Source organism: Stegostoma tigrinum, chromosome 6, assembly GCF_030684315.1.
Source record: "Stegostoma tigrinum isolate sSteTig4 chromosome 6, sSteTig4.hap1, whole genome shotgun sequence".
Lineage (NCBI taxonomy): Eukaryota > Metazoa > Chordata > Chondrichthyes > Orectolobiformes > Stegostomatidae > Stegostoma > Stegostoma tigrinum.
This window is the reverse complement of record NC_081359.1, coordinates 111,418,374-111,436,989: the sequence shown is the minus strand read 5'-3', so window position 1 is coordinate 111,436,989 and position 18,616 is coordinate 111,418,374. Positions and strand designations below refer to the sequence as shown.

General features: G+C 42.6%; 1 protein-coding gene across 4 annotated transcripts; it reads right to left on the bottom strand.

Annotated features, from left to right (window-relative positions):
• Window positions 1–849: 849 nt before the first annotated feature.
• Window positions 850–18,575, bottom strand: lipt2 (lipoyl(octanoyl) transferase 2). Of its 4 annotated transcripts, none has more exons than XM_048532278.2 (4): window positions 18,333–18,575; window positions 8,822–9,156; window positions 7,347–7,825; window positions 850–2,356 (listed from the first exon to the last, which is right to left on the bottom strand). In XM_048532278.2, the coding sequence occupies exons 2-4, from the start codon at window positions 8,875–8,877 to the stop codon at window positions 2,142–2,144; spliced, it is 750 nt and encodes a 249-aa protein (XP_048388235.1). In that variant the 5' UTR covers window positions 8,878–9,156; window positions 18,333–18,575; the 3' UTR covers window positions 850–2,141. The 4 variants fall into 4 exon arrangements, with proteins under 4 accessions (XP_048388235.1, XP_048388234.1, XP_048388236.1 ...); XM_048532277.2 differs by having other exon boundaries at window positions 8,956–9,156; XM_048532279.2 differs by lacking the exon at window positions 8,822–9,156.
• Window positions 18,576–18,616: the final 41 nt, after the last annotated feature.

The following is an 18,616-nucleotide window of genomic DNA, read 5'->3' as shown; positions in this document are numbered from 1 at the left end:
TAGAATATGTTACTGTCATATATTGTAAAGACCATGTCTTTTTATTTTTGTGCTTTGTAAAATTGTGGGCTGAAATTGGAAAAAGCTCTTTTAAGCACAGTGTTTAAAAGAACTGCTGCATGTTTTCAAAGCAAGTAACCTGACGCTTCTGACAAGCATTGTTAACAGCTGTTTGAACAACAGACACAAAACTAAATCAGAGAGGGGGAAGAGTAAGCAAAACTGACAAACACGTGCAAGAACCTTGGGCCAATTCAAACAGCAGCGCGGCTGGGATTTGTGGCTGTGGAGCATGAGCTACGAGTGAAGAAGAAAATCAGTTTCAAACTTGAGAGAAAGAGAGAGATGGAGGGGTTAAAAGGAAAACTTCAGGAATAGTGAACATTCAGGTATTAAATGGTTTTCAAACATTTTATGAAAAATTTTATTTAAAAGTCAACATGTTAGATGATGTGAGAAGGCATCGGCCTAGTGGTATTATTGCTAATCTAGAGACCTGAGTAATGACCCGAGGACTTAGGTTCGAATCCTGCCAGGGCAGATGGTGGAATTTGAAATCAATAAAAATATGGAATTAAGAATCTAAAAATGACCATGAATCTGTTGTTGACTGTTGGAAAATCCATCTGGTTCACTAATGCCCTTTAGGGAAGGAAACTGCAATCCTTACCTGGTCTGGCCTACATGTGACTCCAGGCCCACACCATTGGGTGTGATGCTTAACTAGGCAATAAATGTTGGCCTAGCCAGCGATGCCCTCATCCCGTGAATGAATAAATAAAATTCTCAACTAATCGTCCAATATCATAATTCATCCACACTGAAAAAACAAAATTAAAAGTTTTTTTAAAATCACCAAACAAAATTAAAAAGTTAGTCTATAGTACTTCACAACATTTAAAATGGGGCACGTGTAGTTGGGAGATAATTGCCTAAGATGATAAATATGAACAAAAATAAAAATTACGAGGGTCTCGATTTAAATGCATAGAAGCTTTAATATTTTTCTGGACGATTAGAATTCCTGATCTCCCATCCTGAGGATGGCATAAAACATAGTTCCAACTTATCCAAGTTAACATGCTTCAGTGAAACTCATCTCCACAATCGACTACAATGTACAGTTTTGCAGCACAGTCCTGTTGCACATGGTTAGGCAATGCTAGGAATTCTATGGTAAGCAAGTCAGGAATGTGATGGAATACTCCCCATTTAATAAAGTGTGAAGCTGGATGAACACAGCAGGCCAAGCAGCATCTCTTGCTTGGCCTGCTGTGTTCATCCAGCTTCACACTTTGTTATCTTGGATTCTCCAGCATCTGCAGTTCCCATTATCTCGAATACTCCCCATTTGCCTGAATGAGTACAGGTCCGATAACACTCAAGAAGCTTGACACAAACCGGAAGAAAGGAGCCCACTGCATTGACACCGAATCCTCAAACATTCATTCCCTCTACCACTGACAGTTAGTGGCATCAGTACATAGTATTTACAGAATGCATTTCAGCAACTCACCAAGTCTTCTCCAACAGCACTTTTCAAACCCACGACCTTCACCACCTAAAAGGACGAGGGAAGCAAGTACATGGGAACATCACTGCCTGCAATTTTATCTCCAATCACACAGACTCTTCTGACTTTGAAATACATTACTGTTCCTTCACCATCACCAGATCAAAATCCTGGAATTCCTTCCCTGATAGCATTGTGGGTTTCAAGCAACATTTCAATAAAGCAGCGACTCTTCCTGGGCAATTATGGACAGGAAAAAAGTGCAGGCCTAGCCAGTGACATCGGCATCCTGTGAATGAATTTTATAAACCTGCAGAGCCTCCAGCCAATATTTTCCCTACCACTCACCAGTTTTAATATATGTCCTGCTAAGAACAGAACTGCTGCTTGGACCTGGGACATCTCTTCCTCTATACAGTTCAGTACTTCAAGCAGACAGCATTACTCCCCATATGGCTGCTTTCCTCTAATAATCACATTCCCTGGAGATAAGATACACAAAGTACAGGATCAAGTCCCACCTCTTTCTCACACAACCCCATCAATCTCACCCATCCCTGCCCACCAAGCCTGCCACTTTGGCTGGGTTTCTCACTCTGTGGACACTCGACAGGAAACAGTCAAGTTGCTAGTGCTTTAGCATGCAGTCAAACTGCTTGGCAAATGTCTCCAGGAGAGAGTCCACAGCTTCTGGCACCGTCACCTCCCTCTTCAGTACTCGGCTCAGGGAGGTGACACCTTTTCCCTCAATGCCGCAAGGGGTGATGTGGGAGAACCAGCTGAGGTCATTGTTGCAGTTCAGTGCTAGCCCATGAGAGGTGATGTATCTGCCGCAGTGAATCCCTGATAAAAAGCAGACAAGACAGAAAGATAAAGGTCATAATTCAATTGTTGAATTTCTAAGGGAAATAATGATTCAAACCTTCCCTAACCTACTAACCCACCTCTTCAGCTATCACTCCTACCCATTATTAACACTTTCAACTCTCACTGGTATACGGGCTCCAAATGTTATGACCTGTTATACCTGGCCTCTAGTCCAAGTGTCAGTGTTCATTGGCAACTCAAGGTATTATTGTGCCTAAGATATTTGATAATGGAATGAAATACAATTCAATTCTCACTTGTCAACTCAGGACTCACTACCTTATAATCAAGGGCGGCAACTTGGTCTGTTGTCTCCCATTGGGTGTAACAGCATTATGTCCATTTAGCATCTTTAGAACCACTGAAGCAAGAACCAGCTAACCTAGCTGAAACGAAATTCTGGCACCATCTGGGGTCATTCAGCACTGAATGGCAACAGAGGAAAGTGGTTGCATGTAAACTTCCAAGACAGGTACAACAATGATTAGATTAAGGGTAAAGCACCCTCTGCACTGTTCCCATTAAAGACTCCCATGAGAGCAACAGCATGGGGTTAGATACAGAGTTAAGGCTCCCTTTACAGAGACTCCGTCAATCAACACTATGTCAGACACAGCACAAGGACAGATACAGAGTAAAAGCTCCCCCTACTCTTAAGCTGAAAGTAAATCCTCCTCTACACCATTCCCACCAATCACTCTCAGGACAGGGACAGCATGGGGTTAGTTACACTTTAAAGCTAACTCTACTCCTTTAATCTGCAAAGAAATCTTCCCCTGACATCGTCTTCAGTAATCACTTTCTAATCTTTTAAACTGACAGTAAACTATAAATAAAAGCTTGCTCAACACTGTTCTCATCAAATACTCCCCGGAAAGGTACAGCATAATGTTACATACTCTTTTAAACTGAAACTAAAGCCCCTTCAACACTGTCCAGAGAGATTCCCAGGACAGGTACAGCACAAGGTCAGGTACTGAGCAAAGCTCCCTCAACACCATATCTAACCCCATGCTGTACCTGTCCTGGGAGTTTTTGATGGGAACAAAGTAAAGCTCAATCTACAATGTCCTTGTCAAATAATCTATAAAATCCCAAAGTTCCTTTGCTTTTGCAATTCTTTTCTCCCTGAAAATTTTGCACAGATTGAAATTTTTGAATGCCTAGATCTTTCTGTTCATCTATAGTCATACAATGTTTTCCCCCTTGTCCTTTACTCCCAGTTCATTTTTCCTTCTCAAATTTATTACTTCTGTAATAATCACAGGTGATGTTAACACTGGACAAGTCAGATCCTGGACTGAAATCTGGCTTGATATTTTGTTTTAATATAGTGGTCTCTCATTGAAACATAAGAAAGCAATATTGCAGATTTGGTCTTAACAACAAAACAAATAAACAGAAGTATATTAAGCAAAAGAAATGAAGATAAAAATAGAATAAATCAAACTATTTACTTAATGAACTCCAAAAGGTAATGAAACAAACAATAACATATTCCCATAAATTCAACAAAATCTTTTTCACCGATCCCCTTATTCACCCCAGAGAGCAAAATCTCTTTCCTAACACATTAATTTGCACTGTTAAATGTGACTTCAACTTTCAGTCTCAAAATTGTATTGTTTTTTCTCAAATTCTCATATCCCTGAGTTTAAATGTTCTCAGCTTCAAATAACCTCTTCTGGGTTGTATCCAAATACTTTTACTCCGGCACTATTCCTAAACTTCATGCTCATATGTAACCCATTGTTCTATATTCACCTTTCCTCTGGAACAGTGCTTTAAACATCCCATCTACATCCAAGGACTACTACAGAACTGTCCCAAAACTGAAAATTAAACCAAAAGACTTTAAGTTACAGTCATTTCCCTTAAGCTTGTATATAAAGACAATTCCAGGCTTTTCTAACAGACACATTGACACTGAATTGTTTACCTTGCTTGATAGTAAACTCAATACAAAAACCCATTAGTTCTGAAAGCTAGCTACTTCAATTTGTTTTAAAAGAAAAGTCATGTCTACATAAATATCAACAAGTTAGTCATTAAATTCTACAGACATGCAGAAAATCCCTTGGACTAATTCAAAATTTTAAAGATTCAAACAAATGATATATAGAACATAGAACATAGAACATTACAGCACAGTACAGGCCCTTCGGCCCTCAATGTTGTGCCGACGTGTCATACCAATCTCAAGCCCATCTAACATACACTATTCCATGTACGTCCATATGCTTATCCAATGACAACTTAAATGTACCTAAAGTTGGCGAATCTACTACCATTGCAGGCAAGGCATTCCATTCCCTTACTACTCTCTGAGTAAAGAAACTACCTCTGACATCTGTCCTATATCTTTCACCCCTCAATTTAAAGCTATGCCCCCTCGTGCTCGCCGTCACCATCCTAGGAAAAAGGATCTCCCTATCAACCCTATCTAACCCTCTGATTATTTTATATGTTTCAATTAAGTCACCTCTCAACCTTCTTCTCTCTAATGAAAACAGCCTCAAGTCCTTCACCCTTTCCTCGTAAGACCTTCCCTCCATACCAGGCAACATCCTAGTAAATCTCCTCTGCACCCTTTTCAAAGCTTCCACATCCTTCTTATAATGCGGTGACCAGAACTGTACACAATACTCCAAGTGCGGCCGCACCAGAGTTTTGTACAGCTTCACCATAACCTCTTGGTTCCGGAACTCGATCCCTCTATTAATAAAAGCTAAAACACTGTATGCCTTCTTAACAGCCCTGTCAACCTGGGTGGCAACTTTCAAGGGTCTGTGTACATGGACACCAAGATCTCCCTGCTCATCTACACTACTAAGAATCTTACCATTAGCCCTGTACTTTGCCTTCCGGTTACTCCTACCAAAGTGCATCACCTCACACTTGTCCGCATTAAACTCCATTTGCCAACTCTCAGACCAGCTCTGCAGCTTATCCATGTCTCTCTGCAACCTACAACATCCTTTGCCACTATCCACAACTCCACCAACCTTAGTGTCGTCTGCAAATTTACAGTCCCATCCTTCTACGCCCTCATCCAGGTCATTTATAAAAATGACAAAAGCAGTGGACCCAACACCGACCCTTGCGCTACACCACTAGTAACTGGTCTCCAGGGTGAACATTTCCCATCAACTACCACCCTCTGTCTTCATTCAGCAAACCAATTTCCGATCCAAGCTGCCATATCTCCCACAATTCCGTTCCTCCGCATTTTGTACAATAGCCTACTGTGGGGAACCTTATCGAACGCCTTGCTGAAATCCATATACACCACATCAACCAGTTTACTCTCATCTACCTGTTTGGTCACGTTCTCAAAGAACTCAATAAGGTTTGTGAGGCACGACATTCCCTTCACAAAACCGTGCTGACTATCCCTAATCAATTTATTCTTTTCTAGATGATTATAAATCCTATCCCTTATAACCTTTTCCAACACTTTACCAACAACTGAGGTATAAAATAAATATATAAAAATCAGACAGTATACACCAAACTTAACACTTATCCACATTAAATTGACTCTCCCACCAGTGTGTTCCCAAAGTATTTCAGAGTCTTTTTGGTACAGGAAAATCCTCCACTTCTGGTCCTCTCTAAAAACTTTTTGCCTTTATCCTGATTATCTGCATTTATAAATAAATCAACAGTTGGCTTAGCAGTGACTCAGATGAAACAACACTTTCACCTTTCTTCCAATCAGAACAACAGCCCTACGGAACAGACCTGAAGTACCGAATGGCCTCCTAAGACTATAAGATGTAGGACCTGAAGTCAGCCATTCAGCCCATTGATTCTCTGCTACCATTCAATGGTATCATGGCTAATTTGATAAACTTTAACTGCAGAATCATAGAATCATTATGGTGCAGAAGGAGTCCATTCAGCCCATCTTGCCTGCACCAGTTCTACTCCTAGCGCCAATTTCTCCCTTTCCCCAACATCCCTGCACACCATTTCCGAAGAAGGGTCTACGCTCAAAATGTCAGCTTTCCTGCTCCTCTGATGCTGCTTGGACTACTGTGTTCATCCAGCTCTACACCTTGTTATCTCTGATTCTCCAGCATCTGCGGTTCCTACTATCTCCCTATATACTCTGTCCAGTCCATTAATGTTTTTGAAAATTTTCATCAAATCTCTTATCAGGTGACTTCCTTCCAAGAGTTACAGTCCCAGGTTCTCCAGTCTATCGTTAAAGCTGAAGTTTCTCATTCCTGGAACCATTCTAGTAGATTTCTCCTGCCCTTTCTCCAATGCATTCACATCAATGACACGGCACCCACAGCTGTACACAATCCTCTAGGTGAGGGCTAACAAGTGTCTTGTACAAGTGCAATATTACCTCCTCTAGGCCACTCATAGTAAAGCCAAGGACATTGTATGCTTTATTAATGTTCTCTCCATCCATCCTGCCACCTTCAATGATCTGTGCACACATACACACACATGTATTCCTCTGCTCCTGCACCCTGTATTTTTTTTCACCCCTTTTTTTTTAAATTGTCTTTCAAACTTCCTCTGACCAAAATGCATCAATTTCCTGCCTTTTCCCAAACAGTTCCCATATGACTTTGGATGTATGGTTTGCAAAACTCTACATCACGGGGGCTCACCTCACCTCATATAGGATTCTCTTGTAGATTAGTTGATCCAGATTGAATGCTCTGGTTAGTCAGTAACTCCAATATCATCAGATCATGCGATGTCCTGGCAGGGAGAAGGTGTACTGGGTCATTTTGCAAATGCTTCTGTGAGCCTTCTACTGCCTGTTAACCATTTTACCCCTCTATGCCACTTCACTATTTGTTAAAACACCTGGTTTAATTCATGTATTAAATGTTTTATGAGGCACCTCATCAAGTGCTTTCTTAAAATCCACAGGCCTTCCTTGTCTAGCAAGCCCCAGTTGGAGATTTCAATTTCTTCCAGAGGCAGTAGCATCACTTACCTATAGCACAGATTTTCTCATTTTGAACCCACACTCCAGTGTCAGGCGACGTCTCTGCCTCGATCCCAAACTCGTGACACAGGCGGATGACAGTCGTCTCCAACTCGCCCACGTACCACCGCACACTCTTCCTGAACTGAGCCAAGTTGAGGATGGGATAACACACCAGCTGCCCAGGGCCATGAAAGGTGATCAGGCCACCTCTGTCAGACCGGTGGAACTCTGCCCCCAGCTGCTTCAGTCTCTCCTCTTCCTCGACCGGGTACCGTGCTGTCCTGATCCCAATGGTGTAGACGGGATCGTGCTCGCACAGCAACAGGACATTGACTGGGGGTTCAGCAGTGGGCTGCTGGGACAGGGCATGGAGGTGACGCTGGATGAAGGTCCGCTGTGCGTGCAGCCCTTCTGCGTACGAAATCCTGCCCAGATTCATCACTTCAATCACAGGCTTCAGTAAAGGCATGGTGACAAAACCTGGACTGTAAGATGTACAGAGTAAGAAACACTTGTGTTTATATAGCACCTTTCACATGACCATCCAAAGTATACATGCAGTAAATCCAATGAACAAGTTACTGTTGGAACAGAGAAAGTGCATGAGTCAATTTACAACAGAATGCGATAATGATCTAACGTTGTGTATTGCACGATGGAGTTGGGAAATAAATATTGGCCAGCACTACAATTTTTAAGCTGTTAAAGCGGAAACAAAACAAAACAAAACAGTCAGGGCAAACTTTAAATTATTGGTCTCTTCGTATTTTCCACAATGTGTGTCTGATTTAAATGGGACATTGCAAGATCCCAATACAGATTGGTGCCTTTGCCATTTTCAGATCAAGATGGAAATGGAACAGTTTCAAGCCTCTGGGTTCAGGGTGAAGTGAGCAGTTGTTTTTTCCCATTCACGTGTGGGATGAGACCAGTGCTTTGGCATTTACATCAACAGAACAAGCAAATGCCAAATGGTCAGTCAAAAAACTCTGATAAGCCTGAACAACCAAACTGCTCAATACTACCCACAGTTCCTGCAGTCTGCATTTCCCTTGTACTACTCTGCTCCATTTATTTTCTGTTCAAAACACTGATGAATTTCAGATGACAAAGCTACAGAGTTGCGTCTCATTTGATTTGACAAGAAGAGTTGACATCACAAAGCAGCTTATCACATTCAGAAACATTTCAAAGTGGCCTGTAAAAAAAAATTGCAGTGTACTTGCTTTTAATGATTCAATTGCATGCAATCATTTTGCACAAAGCAAAGTCACACATACAACAATGTGTTGTGTGATCAATTACAATGCTTTACAGGGATGTCAGCCAAGTTAGGAACATAGACTACTGTGGATGTTTCTTCTTTAAGACCAGCTCTTTGGATTACATGCTTATGTGCTGGACGGGGCTTATAGGACAGGTACGTGGCATTTCACAAACGTGTTTGCTCGTGAGATGGCAGAACTTTTATTGCTTCTTACTCTAATAAAAATTGACCCTGTGCTAGCTGACTTGTTCTTGTTTCTTTTCCTGACATGTTCGGGATCCATCAGGATTTTAGTGTAACTTGAAGCTTTCATCATAGGATGTCTCCTGGTAGGTCCAAGTCACTCACTGAGATGCTCCGTGTATACACTTTCCTCCGGCACTGGCTGTGAAAACTTCGCCTTGGTCTTGCATCGTAGAAACTTTGGGAGAAGGCCGGGGATCCAGAATGCACAGTATCGACCCAATGATAGAGAACAGCAAGCAGAAAGACTAGCACACCCAGATAGTTTACAAAGCATAGCAGCTCATCTTCAGTCATCCCACAGGTCTGGGAAAAATGATGAAAGAATCAAATCAGGATTTGCTCTACTGGTTTCAGACCTACTTCTGCATAGTGACAACTCTGAATAGTCAGTGGCTCAATGTTCAAGTGGCAAATCTGAAGTCATGTGATCAAACCTCACCATGGTGATGACAAAACTGAATTCAATATTTCTTGATTTGTGATCTGATATCAGATAAAGTGATTAGTAAAGCTGTTGGCTCGTTGCAAAAATCTCACTGTACTAAATGACCTTCAAGGAAAGCAATGACCCACCTAAGAAAAGAAAATAAGGGTAGGAGTAGGCCATTCTTCCCCTCGAGCCTCTCTGCCATTCAATATGATCATGGAACTAAATACCCTAATGCCACTCTCTCTCCACATCCCTTGATCCCTTTAGCCACAAGTGCGACATCTACCTCCTCTTTGAAAGCAAATTTTGGCCTTAAATACTTTGTGTCACAGATTCCACAGGCTCATTACTCTCCGGGTGAAGGAATTACCCTCATCTCCGTTCTAAAAGGTCTCATTCAAAGTGGATTATCAAGGCACTTAGACTTACTGAAGGTATGGTCAGTCAATTTGCTAATTACCCAAAAATAGGCAAGAAAATAAGTTCTGAAAAGACAAAATGCAGCTACAAAGAGAAACAGATAGGTTGAATAGGCAATGATCTGGTAAATGGTCGATATACAACATTTTTAAAGAGTTGACAGAGTAGATGCTGAGAGGCTACTTCCTCTTGTGGACGAGTCGAGGACCAAATGGCATAATTTCAATGAAAGGAGTCACCCAGTTAGACCCAAGAAGGCATTTCAGACAGACCTGATAACACTCATTCCACTTTCTTGCCAATTCCCCATAATCCCAGAGTCCCGTGCTGATTAAAAAACTTTCTCAGCCTTAAAAATACTTAATGAACTAGTCTACCTAGTACACTGCAGTAAAAGTTCAACAGATTCATGACTGTCAAAAGAAATTCTGCTTCATTTGTTTTAGGTGTACGATTCCTTATTCTGATTATGCCCTTCTGGTCCTAGATTCTCCGACAAGTGGAAACAAACTTTCAGCAGCTACCCCATCAAGTCCCCCAAAGAACCTTGCACATCTCACTGAAGGTTGCCTCATTGGAATTTAGAAGAATCAGAGTACAAGCCAAAACTACTCAACCTCTCCATATAAGGTTGTTCCTTCCACTCCCTATTGCAGTCTAGTGAACAGATTTGGGCTTGACAATAAAACAGATGTTTATTACACCAAGGAAATGAAAATAAAATAGAATAAACAAAGCTATTTACAAATAACAAAGATTTTGAAACACAGTAAAATACAATCCCATTAATATCAACAGCATTCCATTACACTGTGCAAACACCAGAGAGAATGCCCTTAGCTATCCCACATCAGGTTTGATTTGGCTGTAGCTTCAGATCCTGGCATTACTTAGAACTTAGCCCAAGACTGAATATTGACCCCTTTTTGCTGAACTTGGACAGGATCTGCTTCAGGACCTGACAAGTTATGAATGGAACTGCATATTGTTGCAATCATCAGTGAACATCCCCACTTTTGATGTTATGGTAATGGTAAGGTCATTGATGAAGCAGCTAAAAAGGTGGTTGGTACAAGACACTGAAGGTCTTGCAGAAGTGCCCTAGAATTGAGATGACTATCCTTCAAGCACAACTATCTTCCTTTGTGCCAGGTATAATTCCAACAAGCAGAGTTTTATCTCCAATTTCCATTGGCTTTAATTGTGAGAAGGCTCCTTGGCACTGCACCTAGACAAACACAACTTTCATGTCAAAGGCAGTAACTCTCACCTTTGCTTTCATGTTCGACACTTCTGTCCATAAGACATAAGTATAGGAGTAGAATTAGGCTATTTGCCCCTTCAAGTCTGCTCCAGCATTCAATTGTGGCAGATTTGTTTCTCAACCTCATTCACTTGCCCTCTCCTTGTTACCCTCGATCTCCTTACTAAACAAGAACCAATCTGTCTCAAATACACTCAGTGACTCGCCCTCCACAGCCCTCTGTAGCAATGGGTTCCACAGATTCACGCCCCTCTGGCTGAAGAAGTTCCTCCTCATCTCAGTTCTAAAGGTCCCTTCACTGAGGCTGTGCACTCGCGTCCTGGACTCTGCCACTAGTAGAAACATCTTCTCCAACATTTGCTCCATCCAGGCCCATTCTGCAAGTTTCAAATCTGATCCTTTCCCACCCCGTCATTCTTCTAAAAGCCATACAGTACATGATGCAGAGTCCTGAAGTGCTCCTCTTAATGGCAAATGCTTCATCTCAGGAATCACTCTCGTAAAGCTCCTGTGTGTCCTAGATAAGTATGTACCTGTCAGACAGGGAGGAAGCTGTAGAGTACGGGAGCCGTGGTTTACGAAGGAGGTGGAATCTCTGGTCAAGAGGAAGGCGGCAGCTTATGTTAGGATGAGATGTGAAGGCTCAGTTAGGACGCTTGAGGGCTACGAGGTAGCCAGGAAAGACCTAAAGAGAGAGCTCAGAAGAGCCAGGAGGAGACATGAGAAGTTGTCGGCGGATAGGATCAGGGTAAACCCTAAGGCTTTCTATAGGTATTTAAGGAATAAAAGAATGACGAAAGTAAGATTAGGCCCAATCAAGGATAGTAGCGGTAAGTTGTGTGTGGAGTCAGAGGAGATAGGGGAAGCACGAAATGAATATTTTTCAACAGTATTCACTCTAGAAAACGACAATGTTGTCGAGGAGAATACGGAGATACAGGCTACTAGACTAGGTGGGACTGAGGTTCACAAGGAAGAGGTATTAGAAGTCCTTCAGAGTGTGAAAATAGACAAGTCCCCTGGGCCGGATGGGATTTATCCTCGGATCCTCTGGGAAGCCAGGGAGGAGACTGCCGAGCCTTTGGCATTGATCTTTAACTCGTCATTGTCTACAGGAACAGTGCCAGATGACTGGAGGATAGCAAATGTGGTTCCCCTGTTCAAGAAGGGGAGTAGAGACAACCCTGGTAATTATAGACCAGTGAGCCTTACCTCAGTTGTTGGTAAAGTGTTGGAAAAGATTATAAGGGATAGGATTTATAATCATCTAGAAAAGAATAAATTGATTAGGGATAGTCAGCACGGTTTTGTGAAGGGAAGGTCGTGCCTCACAAACCTTATTGAGTTCTTTGAGAAGGTGACTCAACAGGTAGATGAGAGGAAACTGGTTGATGTGGTGTATATGGATTTCAGCAAGGCGTTCGATAAGGTTCCCCACAATAGGCTATTGTACAAAATGTGGAGGAATGGAATTGTGGGAGATATAGCAGTTTGGATTGGAAATTGGCTTGCTGAAAGAAGACAGAGGGCGGTAGTTGATGGGAAATGTTCATCCTGCAGACCAGTTACTAGTGGTGTACCGCAAGGGTCGGTGTTGGGTCCACTGCTGTTTGTCATTTTTATAAATGACCTGGATGAGGGCGTAGAAGGATGGGACTGTAAATTTGCAGACGACACTAAGGTTGGTGGAGTTGTGGATAGTGACGAAGGATGCTATAGGTTGCAGAGAGACATAGATAAGCTGCAGAGCTGGGCTGAGAGGTGGCAAATGGAGTTTAATGCAAAAGTGTGAGGTGATGCACTTTGGTAGGAGTAACCGGAAGGCAAAGTACAGGGCTAATGGTAAGATTCTTGGCAGTGTAGATGAGCAGAGTGATCTCAGTGTCCATGTACACAGATCCTCGAAAGTTGCCACCCAGGTTGACAGGGCTGTTAAGAAGGCATACAGTGTTTTAGCTTTTATTAATAAAGGGATCAAGTTCCGGAACCAAGAGCTTATGCTGCAGCCGTACAAAATTCTGGTGCGGCCGCACTTGGAGTATCGTGTACAGTTCTGGTCACCGCATTATAAGGAGGATGTGGAAGCTTTGGAAAGGGTGCAGAGGAGATTTACTAGGATGTTGCCTGGTATGGAGGGAAGGTCTTACGAGGAAAGGCTGGGGGACTTCAGGCTGTTTTCATTAGAGAGAAGAAGGTTGAGAGGTGACTTAATTGAAACATATAAAATAATCAGAGGGTTAGATAGGGTGGATAGGGAGAGCCTTTTTCCTAGGATGGTGACAGCAAGCACGAGGGGGCATAGCTTTAAATTGAGAGGTGAAAGATATAGGACAGATGTCAGAGGTAGTTTCTTTCCTCAGAGTAGTAAGGGAATGGAACACTTTGCCGGCAACGGTAGTAGATTTGCCAACTTGAAGTACATTTAAGCCATCATTGGACAAGCATATGGACGTACTTGGAATAGTGTACGTTAGATGGGCTTGAGATCAGTATGACAGGTCGGCACAACATTGAGGGCCGAAGGGCCTGTACTGTGCTGTAATTTTCTTATAAAAACCTTCTCTGGATCCCCTCCAACACTAACACATCGTTCCTCACATACAGGGACAAAACAGCTCACAATTTTCCAACTGCGGTCCAATCACAATCTTATACAGCCTCAGCAGATCGTCTCTGCTCTTTATTCTAGCCCTCTTGAAATGAATGCTAACATGGCATTTGCCTTCCTGACTGCAAAATATTTCTGAGCTAGGACTCCCAAGTCCCTTTGCTCACTAACAAACATGCTTCAAAATCTCCCCGTCCCCCACCACATCCCAAAACCAGCCCAGTTCGTCCCCTCCCCCCACTGCATCCCAAAACCAGCCCAGCCTGTCTCTGCCTCCCTAACCTGTTCTTCCTCTCACCCATCCCTTCCTCCCACCCCAAGCCACACCTCCGTCTCCTACCTACTAACCTCATCCCACCTCCTTGACCTGTCCGTCTTCCCTGGACTGACCTATCCCCTCCCTACCTCCCCACCTATACTCTCCTCTCTACCTATCTTCTTTTGTCTCCATCATCAGTCCGCCTTCCCCTCTCTCCCTATTTATTCCAGACCCCTCACCCCATCCCCCTCTCTGATGAAGGATCTAGGCCTGAAACGTCAGCTTTTGTGCTCCTGAGATGCTGCTTGGCCTGCTGTGTTCATCCAGCCTCACATTTTATTATCAGGAAGATAGTGACCTTGGTTCTGCAAGAATGACCTTGTTTGTGGTAACAAATGATACTGTTCCATCACTTTGTTGATGATTGTGAGCAGACTGATGGGGTGGGAATTAGCCAAGTACTGAGGAGGTGGGGAAGCTGCAGAAAGATTTAGACAGTTTAGGAACGTGGTCCAGGAAATGGCTGATGAAATTCAATGTGAGTAAATGTGAGGTTTTGCATTTTGGAAAAAAGAATACAGGCATGGACTATTTTCTAAATGGTGAGAAAATTCGTAAAGCAAAAGTACAAAGGGATCTGGGAGTGTTGGTCCAGGATTCTCTAAAGGTTAACTTGCAGGTAGAGTCCGTAATTAAGAAAGCGAATGTAATGTTGTCGTTTATCTCAAGAGGGTTGGAATATAAAAGCAGCGATGGGCTTCTGAGGCTTGATAAAGCTCTAGTTAGGCCCCATTTAGAATACTGTGTCCAATTTTGGGCCCCACACCTCAGGAAGGACATACTAGCCCTGGAGTGTGTCCAGCAGAGATTCACACGGATGATCCCTGGAATGGTAGGTTTAGCGTATGATGAACGGCTAAGGATCCTGGGATTGTACTCATTAGAGTTTAGAAGGTTGAGGGAAGATCTAATAGAAACTTACAAGATAATGTATGGCTTAGAAGGGGTGGACGTTAGGAAGTTGTTTCCGTTCCATTGAAATGCCCATCAGCCATGATTTAAATGGCAGAGTGGATTTGATGGGCCGAATGGCCTTACTTCCACTCCTATATCTTACGGTCTTATACATTTGTACTGTTTTTTGGTGCACAGAAAATACTTCAGATTCATAGAGTTAGTCATCGAGTTGTATAGCACAGAAACCCAATGGTCCAACTCATCTATGCTGACTAGATATCCTAAATAAATCTAGTCCTATTTGCCAGCATTTGGTCTATGTCCCTCTCAACCCTTCCAGATGCTTTTTCAATGTTGTAACTGTACCAGCCTCCACCACTTTCTTTGCCAGATCATTCCAAACATGCACTGTGAAAAAGTTGCCCCTTAAGTCCTTTTAAATCTTTCCCCTCTCACTTAAACATATGCCTTCTAGTTTTGGCTTCCCCACTCCAGGTTAAAGGCCTTGTCTATTTATCCTATCCATGCCCCTCAATTTTATAAACCTCCATAAGGTTATCTCTCAGCTTGCGACGCTCCAGGCAAAGCAGCCCCAGTCTATTCAGCCCTACCCTATAGCTCAAGCCGTCCAACCCTGGCAGCATCCTTGTAAATCTTTTCTGAACCCTTTCAAGTTTCACAACATTCTTCCTAAAGCAGGGAGAACAGAATTGCATGTAGCATTCCAATAGTGGCCTTACCAACATCCTGTATGTCTGCAACATGATCTTCCAACTCCTATACTCAGTGCATCGACCAATAAATGTAAGCATACCAAATACATTCATTACCCCATCTATCTAACTGCAACTCAATTTTCATGGAATAGTAACCTGCACTCCTAGAAAATCTGCCACATTTTTGGGTAGACGCCAATGTTGTGGCTACAATAGAACACTTGGCTCAGTAAATTTGTAGCTTTTCAAATTTTGGAGCACAACTGTTCATGACCTTTGCTGGAACGTTGCCAGGACCCATTGACTTTGCACTATCCATTAACTTCAACTGTTTCTTAAAATCATGAAGTGAAGTGAATCAAATTGATTGAAAATAGGGAACCTTCACAGGCTGAGATGGATCATCTATTCAGCCCTTTGGATTGAAGATGGATGCAAATATTTCAGCCTTGTCTTTTGAAATGATGTGCTAGGCTCCTCATCCTTGATGATGGGATATTTCTGAAGCCTTTTCCTCCAATGATTCACTTACTGACCATTACTGTTCACAACTGGATTTGGCAGGATTGCAAAGTTTAGTTCTGACCTGGAGACAATAAGGACTGCTGATGCCCGAATCCAGAGTCTTCAGACCCTTAGTTCTGATCGGTTAGTTGTGTAATCCTAGTGCTGCCTAATACTTGTCATTTGGCACACAAATAGTCCTGCGTTATAGCTTCATCAGGTTTTCACCTCATTTTAAGATTTGCTCAGTGATGCTGCTTGGAGCCCTCCTGCACTCTCCATCGAACATTGTTACTTAAGTGGAGGAGCAATTCATGACCCAAACACATTACATTGGACATACAACCTAAGGGGACTCAGTATGAACCTCAGGAAAATCACATCAATGCCATTGTGTCACCTGGCCCAAGTCTCCCTTGTTGGTTAGCACATTAAATTTTGGAGTTGGGAGGTCATATTCTGTTCTTCCTATCAGAAAGATGTTGTGAAACTTGAAAGGGTTCAGAAAAGATTTACAAGCATGTTGCTACATTTGAGGATTTGAGCTTTATCGAAAGGTTCAATTGGCTAGGGATATTTTCCCTGGCAAAGGCTGATGGGTGACCAGATAGAAGGTCAGAACGACCACGGACAAGGTGAATAGTCAAGGTCTTTTCTCCAGGGCATAGATTTAAGGTTAGAGGGGAAAGATTTAAAACAGACCCAAGGATCAACTTCTTTCATACAGAGGGTGGGGAGTGCATGGAATGAATTGTCAGAGGAAGTGGAGGAGGCTGGTACAATTGCAACATTTAAAAACCATGATGTGGCATGTGTTGGACTGGGGTGGACAAAGTCAGAAATCACAAAACACCAGGTTATAGTCCAACAGGTTTATCTGAAATTACAAGCTTTCCGACTGCTGCCCCTTTGTCAGGTAAAGCCCTGATGAAGGAGCAGTGCTGCAAAAGCTTATGGTTTCAAACAAACCTGTTGAACTATAACCTGGTATTGTGTGATTTCTAACATATGAAAAGCATCTGGATGGGTGTAGGAATAGGAAGGGTTTAAGAGGGATACAGACCAAATACTAGCAAATGGGACTAGATGAATTTAGGATGTCTGATTGGTACGAACAAGTTGGACTAAAGGATTGGTTTCCTGCTATACATCTATCTCTGTGACTTTATTAAATTTTGTTTTATCGCTACTTGGGGTAAAAGTGCCACTGGACTGGAAATATTAATCCTGTTTTCTCTGCATATATGATGCCCAACATACTGACTTTTTCCAGCAATTTTGTGCCCAATTTCCAACATCCACAGTTCTTTGATATTTTTTGTTTCATCACCACTTGGGGACCACCTTGGGATATTTCAAAATCAAAGAATGGTCACAGCATAGTAAAGTACCATTCTGAGATAACAAAGTGTGAAGCTGGATGAATGCAGCAGGCCAAGCTGCTGTGTTCATCCAGCTTCACGCTTTGTTATCTTGGATTCTCCAACATCTGCAGTTCCCATTATCTCTGATCACAAAATACCATGCTAGCTCTCTTCAGAAGCATTTTGGCTAGTGCTACTACCCTGCTTTTTCCTGTAGCTCTGCAAATGTTTCTTTTTTCAGATTATCCAATTACCATTAAAACCTATCCTCACGACATTTTCAGGCAGTATATTCCAGATCTTAATCCCTTGCTTTGGGAGGATGCGTTTTTCCCCTCACGCCTCGGTTTCTTCTATAGCCAATTCTGTTAAATCTTTGTACTCGTGTTCTTGGTCTTTTCACCTGTGGGAACTCCTACCTACTCCATACAGACCAAAGTTGTTTTTATTTTCTTTTCCTCCCCTCCTTCTGCACGGACGTCGGAGGTCGGTTATCTTCAGGGGCTTCCAAAAGCAGAAATCATGCAACAGCCTGACGATCTATGGGAGAGGTTCTGGGCAGTGTTCAAAGGAAAGTTAGTCGGCACCTCTCATCAGTTCGAACACCTCAATCAAATCTCCTCTGACCTGATCTGCTTCAAGGAAAACAGTCCCAACCTCTCCCATCTATCGATGTGACCCAACATTGACTATTACAAGTTTATAAACAGTGAGACTCTGTACTGGGTTTCTAATCATCACAAAACCTTCAGGCAGATAGTGAAATTCAACAACAAAATGTGAGGCTGGATGAACACAGCAGGCCAAGCAGCATCTCAGGAGCACAAAAGCTGACGTTTCGGGCCTAGACCCTTCATCGGAAAACGGGGATCCTTTATACCGCAATGCATTCTAATTTCATAGGCTCTTAAATAAATTGAGCTTGAACCGAGTTTTGAAAATTCAAACATTCCTTACCAATTCAGATGAATGTCACCAGCTCAAACCTGCAGCGTCGCCATCTTTGTAACCTTTAACCCCACCGCAATCCTTCGGCAGTAAAATACTTTATACTCATTTGCCCCCTCGTTGGTTCATGTTTTGCAATCCCCATGAAACGCCCTTCAGTAAAAAAAAAACAATGATTTTATTGTACGGTGATTTCTTTTCAGGGGTCCGGGCGACCGGCCTGGTTGCCGGGGAAACAGGCTCCTGCCAGCCGATGACCCTTGACCCCGAGGTTTCCACCGCCCCGCACGCGC